Source organism: Gracilinanus agilis, chromosome 4 (genome assembly GCF_016433145.1).
Source record: "Gracilinanus agilis isolate LMUSP501 chromosome 4, AgileGrace, whole genome shotgun sequence".
In the NCBI taxonomy this organism is placed as follows: domain Eukaryota; kingdom Metazoa; phylum Chordata; class Mammalia; order Didelphimorphia; family Didelphidae; genus Gracilinanus; species Gracilinanus agilis.
In genome coordinates this window covers 513476112-513489500 of record NC_058133.1, presented here as the reverse complement: position 1 = coordinate 513489500, position 13389 = coordinate 513476112, and the positions used below count along the sequence as shown (strand labels likewise).

The 13389-nt window shown below is 44.6% G+C and overlaps 1 protein-coding gene across 2 annotated transcripts in view; it reads left to right on the top strand.

Moving 5' to 3' along the window:
* The window catches only part of UBE2F (ubiquitin conjugating enzyme E2 F (putative)), a 108085-nt gene extending 96441 nt beyond the window's left edge, over positions 1-11644 (top strand). For both annotated transcript variants that reach the window (XM_044673325.1, XM_044673324.1), the window contains exon 10: positions 11547-11644. In XM_044673325.1, coding sequence (XP_044529260.1) covers positions 11547-11597 — 51 coding nt within the window. In that variant the 3' untranslated portion in view covers positions 11598-11644. The remainder of the gene's footprint in view (positions 1-11546) is intronic.
* The last annotated feature ends 1745 nt before the right edge of the window (positions 11645-13389 follow it).

The following is a 13389-nucleotide window of genomic DNA, read 5'->3' as shown; positions in this document are numbered from 1 at the left end:
GCCACCGACAAAGTTTTTCCTCACTCACAAACCTAGCTGATGAGGACTTCCACAGTCTTCATATGTTTCTCTTTACAAAATCCACATTCCTGCCAGGTCCTTTCCCTTGGCTCCCAGCTCGCTCAGCCTGGAATGTCTGCACTTTCCTGGGATCACCCCGTTTCACCCTGGCCATCTTCCTTCCCAACAGCACCCTCTCCAGTTAGAGCTAAGGCCTGCAGCTCAAAAGGCCCCTGGGACCATACTGCTTCATCCCAGTCTTGGTCCACTGCTTGTATGTGGCTCCTCCTTCCTCTTTCCTCTTGTTCTGAAAACTGCAATCAAATATATACTATCATTGCCTTTGGAAATGTCAATCAACTGGCCTGGTATTCTACTCACCATCCATCCTTATGATTCCAAAATCATAAAGGCCAAAAAAACCCTTCTGGCCCCCACTCTGTGTTGCCACTGATACTATAACATAAACTCTTTGAGGACAGGAGCCTTTTCTCTCTTCTTCCCTCCAGCCAAACCCATTTCTTGCCATCCAGACCACAAGGCCCTGCCATCTTCCCTGCAAGTGTGTTGTCTCCTCCTTTGAGAATGTGAGATTCTTGAGAACTTTTCTCTCTGAATCCCCAGAATGAAGCCCAGTACTTGGCACATGGTTAGTTCTCAATGCTTTTTTCATTCATTCCTGCCACTAGAACAGACTCCCTTTTCAAAAGACCAGTACAAAAGGATGTCAAACACAGTGAGAGAATTTAGTGGTTACGTTGTCATGGCAGATCATTTGACATTTCTTGAGCCTCTGTTTCCTCATTTGTAAAATAGGGACAGTTCTTTGAGAACCTGCCTTACGGGGTTGTTTTGGAGCTTAAATGAGATGATGTCTGTAATGTTCAAGCACATTGGCATAACAGCAGTTACTGGCTCATGGTCTTATATATAGTCAACGTTCTTCAAAAGCTATTGAGTGCTTGGCACAGAATAAATATTTCAGTACTTTTTATTATGTGAATTGTTCGATTCGCATATTCCATATATTACATTTATCCCTTTTATGCTGTGAGGACTGGTGATTTCATTTCATTGTATTTTGCACTGATAATGCAAAGTCTTTGGGACCTTTCCAGTTTGGCAGGGTCTGCCAGAGCTTGTGAACATCTGGCATAACCTTTGAGAGCCCCACCTTTCAGCCATGCCATAGTCAGGCAGAGAAATGAGATGAGTGGAAGAAAAAACAGTTACCAGTTTTTAAGAAATAAAAACAATGGCAGTCTCTGAGGTGGTGTGCCAAGTCTTTTATTCACTCCTTTGTGTGGGTTGACAGCAATGACCACAAGCTTCTATTCTCTTCTACCATCTCTCCTTGCCCACCCTCAATTTTCTAAGTGACCCAGCACTATTGGAATTGTCAGGAACATCAAGGGGCTGGTTGCCTAATATGTGCTTCCCAACAGTAAAGCAGATGGATGGCCTTTAGGGGAAGGACAAAGAATGAACATTCTCACCTCCTCGTAGCCCATTCTCTTACTACAATCCCAGCCACTATTTCTGTTTTATAAAGCAGAATGACATGACCAATATGAAATGTGTTTTGTACAAATATACATATCACATGTAGAACTGAGATCAAATTGCTTTATGATCTCAAGGAGGAGAGAGGGAAAAAATAGAGGAAGAGAATTTGGAACTCAGAATTTTAGAAGACTAATATTAAAAATTGTCTTCACATGTAATTGGGAAAAAACATAATATTAAAAGATTTTTTAAAATCTTTTTTTAAGATTTTTAAAAAGCTGTTATGAGTATATGGAGTCATCTATACCTTGACCCAAGAGATGCACTTTACCCAAAGGCCAAGTAAGGGCTTCCAAAAAAGGGCAGAATCAAGATGGCAGCTTAGAAGCAGTGAAAGCTAAAATTGCTTTGTCAGCCCTTTAAAAAACTCCCCAAAGATGTGGACTCGAAACTACCACACCAATGCAACCACCAACAATTTGGAAATAGGTCTTGATCAAGGACACATGACAAAACCAGTGGAAATGTGCGTCGGCCGTGGGTGGGGGGGAGTGCGGGGGGTGAAGGGGAAAGTAGGAGCATGAATCATGTAACCATGTTAAAAATGATTATTAATAAATGTTTAAATTCAAAAAAAAAACTCCCCAAAAAGATAGAAATAAAAAACCAACAGCAAGATGGAATGCGGGTGCCCTCCTGCTGAACACAACTTGAAAGGTAGGCAGATAGAGTCACAGGATGAGGAGGAACCAGAAGCAAAACTGCACACAGTGGAGTGCTGGCCACCCACCACTCCGCGCCACTCTGCCAGGTTCTGAACCTGGGCATAGGCCAACTTTGGGATCCTGATATCCTGCCTACGCCAACAGCACCCCACTGCTCCATCCTACCCCCCTTGAAGTGTCAGGCCCTGGCACCAACCCACAGTGAAGCCCAGAAATCCATTGTACTTGGCCTGTGCTATGATGAAGCCCTTACCCCCACGGCAAAAGAGCTCACAGTGCTCAGTCCTGCAAGCCATCAGCAGAGGAGACAGAATCAGTAGCTTTCAAAACTCCAAGTCCAGAGGCAAAAAAATGAGCAAACAGCAAAAGAAATACTGAACTATAGAAAATTTCTGTGAAGACAAAGAGCAAGGCACAGAGTTAATAGGGGATGGTGAGAGCCAAAACAAACACATGCAAAATTTCAAAGAAAAATGGGAATTGTTCTCAAGTGTTGGAAGAAGTCAAAAAGGAATTTAAAAATCAAATAAGAGAGGTGGAAAATAAATGGGAAAAAGAAATGAATGTAAGGCACAAAAATCCAATGAAAAAAAGAGTTCTATGAAAAGTAGAATGGATTAAATGGAAAAGGGAGGATCAAAAGGTCATGGAAGAAATGCAAAAAGTCCTAGAAAAGGCCAAGACTTCTGTGTCACATAGACGGAGAAACAAGCCAACTTCCTTCCCTCAGGGCGGGATGGCAAACTCAATGTGTGTGCATATACAATTATATAGAAACATCCAGAGTGGCATACTAAACCTCAATTCAAATTCTCTTGAGTATTCTCTAAAACAAAGTTGCAGGAGTTAGAATCTCATATACAAAAAGCACAAGGCCTCGAGGATTTAAGTAGCAGCTATGTGACCTTACTTACAAAACTCAGATGGCTCTGGGTTGCCTTCTGAAGTTCTTGGCTTAGATCTTCCTTGCCAAAGGCAGTGGGGTATAGCCCCAAGGACACTTGGCAAGAGCCTCAATATGACCTCATCTCAGTTTTGACCTGAGTCTCAGAAGATCAGAAATGCCCTTAGTACCTACCTTGACAGGATTATTGGGAAGAAAACAAGCCTTAATGCAGTATTTCTAGGTTATTCCATTTCTCATTGTTATTTCCTCAGTGGGGATGAGTTGACAGCCTCAGAGGATAAAGTTAAAGAAAGCCCAGAATATAGTAAATGTAAGGCAGTGATGGGAAAATTATGGCCTGGATCTGCCCCGTAGGGAATAGTTTGCCCATCAATGGACTATAAGGGAGAGAATTTCTCTCCTCACGCTCAGTCAGTAAAGTCAAAATAGATCTATAATATAATTATGCATTCCTAAAGTAGAACAATTCTCCTACAGTCCAAACAATGTGTGATAATCAATTTGAAAGGATTATAAAGCCTCAACCACCAAATGAAGGTAGTAGTATCCCACAGGGAAAATCTAGTGACTGGTTGAAAGAATCACTCTACAGAGAAGCAGCAGTTCCTTGAGTCCAGGCTCAGGAGACATACCCCTTTGTCTCTACTAGAAGGCAGTACAAGGAAGGGGGAGACTTTTCTCTCCTTCCTCCCACCCTCCTTCAATTGTCATTATAACCATCACAGATGATAAGTCCAGCCCCTCAGACAGAGAGAGATAACTAGAAACAGGACTCTTCTCAGCCCAGAAAAAAAGTCTGTGAATGTCTGAGTCACCAGACCCAGTAGCAGCTACCTGAGGACCATACAGAGAAACAAAGGACTTCCAGGCCCTTTAGTACTAGGAACTAGGATCTTTTTTGCCCCCCCTTACAGGTCTCACTACCATTGTATTTTAAGTTTGGGCCCACTCTATCTAGGGACTCTGTATGTGTTTGTAGATGAGTGGGTGAAGGCTTTGGGAGAGCATGATCTTTACTGATCATCTCTCTTCCGTCTTAGTAAATCCCTTCTCTAAAAGCTAGTAAAGTCTCTGGGTTGATTTTTCTTGGGAAGTATACCAGAAGGGGCTCATGAACCATAGAAGTAGGGACCTGAAGCAGCAGCCATCCTCTTCGAACTCCAGCTGAGGAGTATCCCTGAAGGTATTTTACAGAGGGGAGAGATCTGGGACACTAGGAAGAAAGAAAAAAATATTTATCCTGGAAGTAAACAAGTTCCATAAATAGATTCACTTCCCCTCCCCCCCCCCCCAGTGCTAATTCTGTGTCTTTCAGATGCACAGTGCTTCCCACAAGTTGCCAACCATCGAGATTTGTTATAATAGATGAATTCTCAGACTTCATTCCAAATACTGCAGAATCTAAACTTTTTCACTCTTTTATATTGATAAAAAAGCAGAGAATACAATTCAGGTTTACCTTTTTCCCTGAGCCTTCTGTTTTAGTTCAATAAAGTTTGCCTTACTTTTCTATCCTGACATTTAATGAATCTCTGTATGAATGCTGAAGACTAAATTTAATACATAGACCAAGGATAATTCACAAAGATATTTCATAGAGAGCATTGTTTTTCTGGGCCAGTAATTAGTTTGATATGCTTCCATAATGGAAATAGGTTTCCATTTGGAAGGAAGATATCTGAAGCATACAGATTTAGCTGCAGGAATGCTTTCTTTGTCATAGTTTATTAAATCTAGAAATTGTAGCAAATTTATTTCCTCATTGTCATAAAAATTAATTTCGACCTAATTACCTAGTGACAAATTAGGTAGTCATTTTTGAGCCACATTGAATTAAGAAAAGCTACAAAATCCCTAAGGTGGATAAGAACACTTAAGATCATAGAGTTCTCATCTACACCATCCCAACCTCTGCTTGAAATCGCCCTTTGCTAGGGAACCCCCTACCTCCTGAAATATGACTAGGGAGCTTTAAAGATTTTAAAGTTGTTCATTTTCCTTCCACTGAATCAGATCTAGCCCTTTGGACCCATCAGACCCTAATGGGTCCTTCCCTCTGAAAACAAACAAGCCTCCTCATAAAAGCTCTTCAGGCTTTTTTCAGCCGGGGATTGAAATCTAGGACACTCTCTGGTCAGTGTCCTCCTTCCTCCTGGAGTCTCTCAGAAGTCTCCCTGCCTCTTCTTCTCAAGAGACATCACTAATAAGTTAATTGTGACTGAACAGACTTCCCCAGGGTCACTGAGGGTCGTATTATTAAAGCATGGGATAGGAGATTCCTCTTCCTTTAGTGGAAAACATTTATTTTGAAGAGCACCTTCCCACTCACCCCAGTTTTCTTGTGTGAATACGCATTGCTAATGAAAATGACCCTGAACCTGAAAAAGGGAAACTCATTCTGAGTAATTTAGTGTTTACAGCCTTCACTGTGCCAGTTGAGAATCAAGTTCTTTATAAAGACTGTATTTAGCAGCCTTCCATTTGAATTCTGGTCTTTTAGGAGCTTGTTTCCTGCTCTGGAGTCTGAAAAGAAAGGGGATATTTTTCCAGGCCTAACCTTTTTAACCTTGAGTAAACAAAATCTGCATAGGAATTCCAAACCATCCTCAAGCCATGCTAATGACTAACTGTGACATCTCTTGTTCATAATACTGGAAACTGAGACTATTCATTTTCTCGATTCCCTTAGAGTTAAAAAAAAGAATCAGCCAGAAGAAATGCTGTCTATTTCTTTCCTAAATGAGTATGTTTGCTCAATCAGCAGCAACATAATTAAGCACTGGGTGTTTACGGTTTCCTCTCCAGGCTGCCATGATTTATTAAAATTTGGTGTCAGTAGACAAGCTTCCATGTTGGAATTCATTGGAGTGGCTCGCCTCAAATAGCCACATGAGCAGCTTCTCTATTTATAACCCAGACTCCTAGAACATGTTCTGGAAATAGAAGGTGACTGCTTGGGGGCAACCATGTGGAAATGTTGATACCATGAGGAAAGGTCCACACAGTGAGAAGATGGAGTGTGTAAAATAGTGTGGGAGATAGAAACCCAGAAACTCAAGGCCATGACTGGCAGAACTTAGACCAGTTCAGTTGATTACTGTATCCAAGAGGCATGGGATACAATTTTAATAAATTAAATCATCCTCATGAAGTGCTTATTCCAACAGGAGAGGCAACAAGGATTCCATATACACACAGATGGCATAAAAAGAAAGAGAATACAAAGTAGGTAAATACAAGGTAGTTGGAGAGGGAAATCACCAGCAGTTGAGGGGATGGATCAGAAAAGGCTTCCTGTAGAAGTCTGAAATGTGCTTTGCCTCGAAGGAAGAGAGTGGGCAAATTACAGTAGTTCTAGTAATGTCCACCAAGGCTAGAAAGGTGATGTTAAGGCAGGTTGTGGAGGGTTTTAAAAGCTGAACAAAGAACTTTCTATTTGATCCTAGAAGCAGTAAGAAACACTGGAGTTGACTAAGTAGGGAAGTCACATGGTTAGAGGGGCACTTAAGGCAAATCATTAGCTGTAATGGTTAAGATAGGCTGGAGTGGGGCAAGACTTGAGGCAAGGGAGCTAATGAGGAGGCTGTGGCAGTAGTCTAGGGGAGAGGTGATGAGTGTCTGAACCAAGATGGCAACTTGTTTGAGTGGAGAGAAAGGGTCAGATGCCACAGAGATAGAAACATCAAGGTTTGGCAAATAATTAGATTTCAGGGATAAAGGAGAGTAAAGAATGAGGAAAACACCAAAGTTATAGACATGGGAAATGGGGGAAATGGGGTTGCCTTGGATAGAAATAGATATATTTCAGAAGAGTGGATAAGGAAGGAATTAGAAATTCTGTTTGGGATTGTTGAGTTTGGGGTATCTCTTGGACAGCCAATTTGGAATGACCAGTAGTAACTGGTGATGTCGGGAACATTTTGACCAGAGAACTAGACATAACCTTTCTGATGAGAATATAAGAGGTTACTATTTTGCTCAGACCATATTTGAGTGCTCAGTAAAATAGAGGAGCATGGAATGAGGGTCATTCTCAAAGGCAGAGAGTTATGGATTCAAATCTTACCTATGACACATAGGATCCTGGACAAGTTCAGAGAAAGAATCGACCTGCATTAGCATAGAGAGTTCCCTCACTGAGAATTCTATTTGGACCACTAAAATGCCAGATTCAGTCTCTATTCCTATAATAGCAAAAGCCTTGCCAGTACTCTGAGATAGATAAAGAACTTTCTTCAACCCAGGACTATCTAGAAAATGAGATCATGGCAGAGGGTGAGAGGCTTACCACTATGTACCATATCTTATCTTGTAATTATATATGAGGCAGTAAAATGGAAAACAATTCCTTTTCATTCTCACCCCCACCCTCAGCCCATGCCCAGTGATGGTCTGTACTAAAAACAGAGTAAAGAGGGAAAAGCCGAAGACCTCATAAGTTATTTATTTCACCACCTGTGGTTGTGTTCTTATCACTCATCTATGTGGAGATTTCACTTCTGTGTTAAGCTTTTGGGGGCAAAACACTGCTCGATTCTGAGGATTCAAATATCTGAAAAAGGACATGTACATAGAAAGGGTGGTTCCAGTGTGACAGCAAGTATGGAAACCAAAAAGGTGCCCCAGGAAACACGAAGTCAAGGCCACTTCCTCTCCCAGGAATCCTTAGAAGGTCTGTGGGCTGCGTCTTGAAGGAGCCCAAAGTTACGGATGGCCAGAATGAAGAGATGTGTGGAGGGGGGAGAAAGAGAGCTCAAGTTATGTACATAAGTCAGCTGGAGACTGCCTGAGTAGTACAAGAATGGAAAGATGGGACCTTGAATGATTAAGGGGTTTTCTTTTTCTCTTAGAGGCATTTGGAGCCACTGCATGCTTTTGAGAAAAGAGGTGACATAGATCTTGATTGTAGGAAAATTATTTTGGAAGCCAAGTGGAATCATCCAAAGAGATTGAAGGGAAAGTGACCATTCAGGAATCGTTTCCCAGAGACCAATGACTCTGCTCATCAGAACCTTCCCTGAAAAAGTAGATATGAGACACCCTCTTTATCTGTAGGGTAAGATAGGATTCTATACCCCAGTGACTCTGCTTGTTATTTCCTCTCTGAGCCAATTCCAGTGAATATTACCTGTCATCACCCTCATCCTCCCCTCTACTGTAATAGGTTTTTTCCCCCATGCCTCTTTATGTGATATAATTTACCCCATTTTACCTCTCTCTTCCCATTTCTATCAGTGCAGTCCTCTTTTTTCACCTCTTGATTTTTTTTTTGCATATCATCCTAAACAGCTTACTATCTATCACACCCTCTAACTATATATACTTCTTCTAACTACTATGATAATAATAATAATTCTGTTTAAAATATTATATTTCTATGTATGAATAGAAATTATTTTACCTTATTGAGTTCCTTAAATTTTTTTCTTATTTACCTTTTTATGCTCCTTGAATTTTGTATTTGAACACCAAATTTTCTGTTTAAGACTGGACTTCAGGCATGTTTGGAAATCTTCTATTTTATTAAATGACCATATTTTCCACTGAAAGAATATAGTCAGTTTTGATGGGTAAGTGATTCCCTTGCTTCTAGATTATCATATTCCCAATTCTGGTCCTTCAGTGTAGAATCTGCCATATCCTATGTAAATCTGACAGGGGCTTCATGATATTTGAATTGTTCTTTTCCAGTTTGCAGTATTTTCTCCTTGGCCTGGGAGCTTTTGAACTTGACTCTAACATTGCTAGGAGTTGTCATTTGGGAATTTATTGCAGGAGGTGATCTGTGGATTCTTTCTGTTTTACCCTCTTATTAAGACTATCAGGGCGGTTTTCTTTGATAACTTCTTATAATATGATGTCTAGGCTTTTTTTTTCTTCCTTTTTTTTGGTCACAGTTTTCAAGTAGTATAATAACTCTTAGATTGTCCCTCCTGGATCTATTTTTGAGGTCAGTTGTTTTTTCAGTGAGATATTTCATATTTTCTATTTTTTTTCATTCTTTTGATTTTGTTTTATTGTCTCATGAAGTCTTCTATTTGCTCAATTCTGATTTTTAAAGACTGATTTTCTTCCATGACCTTTCGATCCTCCTTTTCATGAGACTTTTCTTTATTGGATTTTTGTGCCTCTTTTTCCACTTGACCAATTGTGCCTTTTAAGCTGATATTTTCTCTTTACATTACTTAAATTTATTTTTTCCATTTTTCTTCCACCTTTCTTAATTGATTTTTTAATTCCTTTGGAGCTCTTCCAGTGTCTGAGATCACGTCCCATTTTTCTTTGAAATTTTATATGGGGTTGCTTTGCTCTCACTGTCCTCTACTGAATCAGTTTTGCTCTTCTTTGTCTCTGTAAAAATTTTCTATGGCTGCTTCTACTGTTTGATCATTTTCCTGGCCTTTTTTTTTTTTTTGCCTATAGAGTGGGAATTGGGAAAACTACTGATTCTGTCTCCTCTGCTGATGGCTTGCAGGACTCAGCACTGTGAGCTATTTTGCCCTGAGGCTAAGAGCTTCACCACAGCACAGGCTTGAAAGGGCCAAGCACTCTGGACTTCTGGGTCTCACTGCAGACTGGTACTGTAGGACCCCAAAGTTATAACACAGGAACCAAGCAACCACAAGCTAGGGACTTTCCAGTCAGGACTTGTCCGAGAACCCATGGTTACTAACAACAGGACGTTCGTTGTAGCACAGTGTAACTAGGTTCTGGGACATTTGTATATGCTCTGCATCTAGCTTAAAAGCCCACACTTCCCTCACAACGGGGTCCAGGTTAGTTTTAGTGTCCTGGACCCTAACTCTGAGTTAGCAATACAGTTCCTTTTGCCCTTACATTGTTGGTGTGAACTCATCCTCTCAATTGGGACCGAAACTGGGCATAACAGTACTAGAGCTTGGAACTTCAGGGGGGAGAGGTGCCCTGCTGTTGGCCTAGGCAGGGTCCCAGGATCCCAGAGTTGGCCTGTGACCAGGCTCAGAATCTAGCACAGTAAGGGCTGGGGGGGAGGGTCGGCCAGCACTCCTCTGTGTGTAGTTTTATTTCCACTTCCTCTTTGAACCCATGAAAATCAATTCTCTCTGCCTACCTTTCAAGTTGTGTTCAGTGGGAGAGGCTCCTCGCTCTGTCCTGTTGGTTTTGTGGCTCGTGTCATTTTGAGGTGCTTTTTAAAAATTGGTTTGGAAGGATTCTCAGAGCGGTTTTAGCTTTCTCTGCTACTAAGCCACCATCTTGGCTCTGCCTCAGGAACACCCTCTTTGTGTGAAAGATGATGTCTGAGCACCCAGCTTGTTCAGAGCATCAGCAGCAACCACTTAGCAAATAGGTGCAGGGGGCCTGTTCCAATTCTAAGGCATACCAAATGTTTTCCTCATAAATCACCCTGGAAAGGCAGATTATCCAGACATTATCATCCCTATTTCATAGAGAAGAAACTGAGGCTCAGTGGAATTGAGCAGTGTGCCCATCGTCACTCAGGAGCCAGGATCCGGCCCCCTTCCTTGGCCTCTGAGGTACCAGGGCCACCGCCTTGGCCTGTGCGCCCTCGTCTGTGCCTGGTCTGTGCTTGGTGCTAAGGCAGGGGGGTTACTAGCAAAAGGGCCAGCCAAGAGTGATTGAAAAAAAGGCGGCATTGGGGCCAGAATCGAGTAGCATGAAAATGGCTCCATCTGGGGACGTGAACTCCAAGGATGGAGGCCCTTTTTGCCATCCTTCCGTATATGCCCCGAGGACAGAGCTGTGGGGCAGCCTCAGGGATGTGGCTGGGTGGGGGCAGCCACTTAGAAAGAGCCAATAGCTGCTCCCCTTGATCTAATGGGAGGCGGGGGGGGGGGGAGCAGGTCTTTGCCATAAACCTTCTAGACTGCCCAGGAGATTCCGCAAGGCTTGTCACCGATGACCCCCTGCACATCCCCTCGGCCTGTGGCTGCTCCTGACCTGCGGTCACCAGCCCGAGGGCCTTATTTCTGGGGGTCTGCAGTGAGAAATCAGTCCCTACCACTGACCCCAACACCTGGGCCTTCAGAGGGCTTCAGGGCTTCCTCCTAGAGGCCCATGGCTTGCCCCAAGCAAACTGTACCCCTCTGCCTGGGGGCGACTCTGGCAGTTTCTGTCTTTGTCACTCCTGGAGGCTGCCGGGATGCCCGCCCCGAGCCCCCTCCCCTCTGCATCACATTCCCTTTTCATGGAATCCCAAAGCGGTCCAGACTTTCCCAGAACAGTGACAGAGTAGAATTGCCCCCATCCAGGACTTTGAGAAATGGAGGCTCCCAGCCGGTAAGTCTCTGCGGGTCGTGCTCGAGCTCCCCCCACAAGGCCTGCCCTGTGGCGTGTCTCGGACAGTTTTGCACCCCCCGCGATGCGTCTCTGACTCCTCTCCTCTCCCCCTTTCTCCCCGCTTCCTCCAGGAGGACTTCCGGAATAAAGTTGAAGATTACATTAAGCGTTACGCCAGATGATGATGGATGGCAGCCCATGATTTCGCACCTCCAAGTTGTATCTATCACTTAAAAAAAGAAAGAAAAAACAAATATTCAGCATCTTCCTTCCCCCCCCCCTCCAACTCCCCGCCCGCCCCACTGGCTTGTACACGTCCCGTGACCGTGTTGTACCGAAGAAGAGAACCTTCCTAGCTGTCCATTTTACATGGAGAACTCCACATAAATACAGCAAGAACTTGTGTGTATTTGGTTTTAAAAAGTTGTTTGCTTTAAAATGTTTACTTTTCTGAATCCGTACTGTATAGCCTATTGGTGATATTCTCGAGAAATGTAAAGAAATCAGGACCAAGACTAGAGCTTGGCCGTCCTTGGTAAGAGCCCCCCCAGGGCTGGTTCTCTGCTCAGCTCCTTCCCAACCCTTCAGACCTCCCCACGGACTCGTGCGTGGGGGGAGGTCCTGGCGCCGGGCTCCGTGGGAGAGCCCGAGGGCAGAGGACCGTTCATGTACATCTCCTCACCGAATGTCGATTCTATTTAATGTAAGTATATTTTGGAACAAATTTGTAGTTTATCTATTTTCTGCTTTGATTACTTTTTTCTTATTCTGTCACTCTAATTTGTATTTGCATCATACACCGAAGAGGTGAAGGGCCCCACCAGGGTTAAAATAAGGAAACCTCCAGCTCTTCTCATTGGTCATGGAACCAGAACATCCAACTCTGAAGGGAGAGGGAGCCCTTTCCTCCAGGTCCAGTTAGGGCAGGCCAGAACCTTCTGGCCCCATCAAAGGGAGGGACAAGGGCCAGGCTTGAGGCCCTCCAATTTCCTGCAGCTCCTGCTGTTTGCACAGAGGAAAGCTCCACCCCCCACCCCCTTCCCCAGCCTCCAGCTCTGGCGTTCAGGGTGCCTGGACCATCTGCCCTCGGTAGTCAGCCTATCCCTCCTTGACGCCTGCTCCCATTTACTGAGCTCTTTCTGCCCAGGCTGCCGCCTCAGAAGCAATCCAGGCGTCCCTGAGAAAGCAGAGCCTGGACTCCTCCCCCAGGGCCAGGACCGCGGCCATTAGCGTCCCCTGTCCTGGTGGGAGAAGAGGCCCAAAGGTTCTGCCTCGAGGAGGGGGTGGGTCTTCCCCTGCCCAGTGGGACAGGCCTATGGCGGGCGTCTGGGTGAACAGCTTTGATCGCTGCGGCCCCTCTCAGCATTCAGCTCTAGGAAGGGCCGAGGCTGCCCTGGGTTCTCGGTACTGTCTGGCCAGGCCAGGGAGGCTCCCTCGCTGAGTCCTGTGTCCTGAGAGGGCAACTGCAGCAGCCACGTCATATGGAAGGGGCCCCCCATCTGGTTTAGGTGCCCTTTGACCTCCGGCCTTTGGGGGCTAGAAATGAAGACCTTGGCTCTGTCACTGCAGGTTTCTGGTTTTAAAAAAGGCCCATCAGGGAGGAGATGGATGCGGGCGGTCCAGGCTCACAACCTCGGGAAGCGGGCAAGCATGCCTTCTGCAGCCCAGGCTGCTCCCCAAAGCCTGGCACCCCGGGTCTGGGACCCCCAGGGTTTGTGTGGGAGGCCGAGACCTCAGGGGGGGGGGAAGGGGGGGAGGTGGGACAGCGGCTGGGGCTCGTGTCCGTGTCCTCTCACAACTGACCTTTTCAGAGAAGCCAGACCAGCTCTTTGAAAGTAGGACCAGGGCAGTGGGGGGGGGGGGGGGGGGCTCAGGATGGAGAGCCAGCCCTGGGTTCAAATCTGGCCTCAGACTGTGACCCTGGGCAGGTCATTTAGCCTCCATGGCCTGGCCTTAACCACTCTCCTGCCTTAG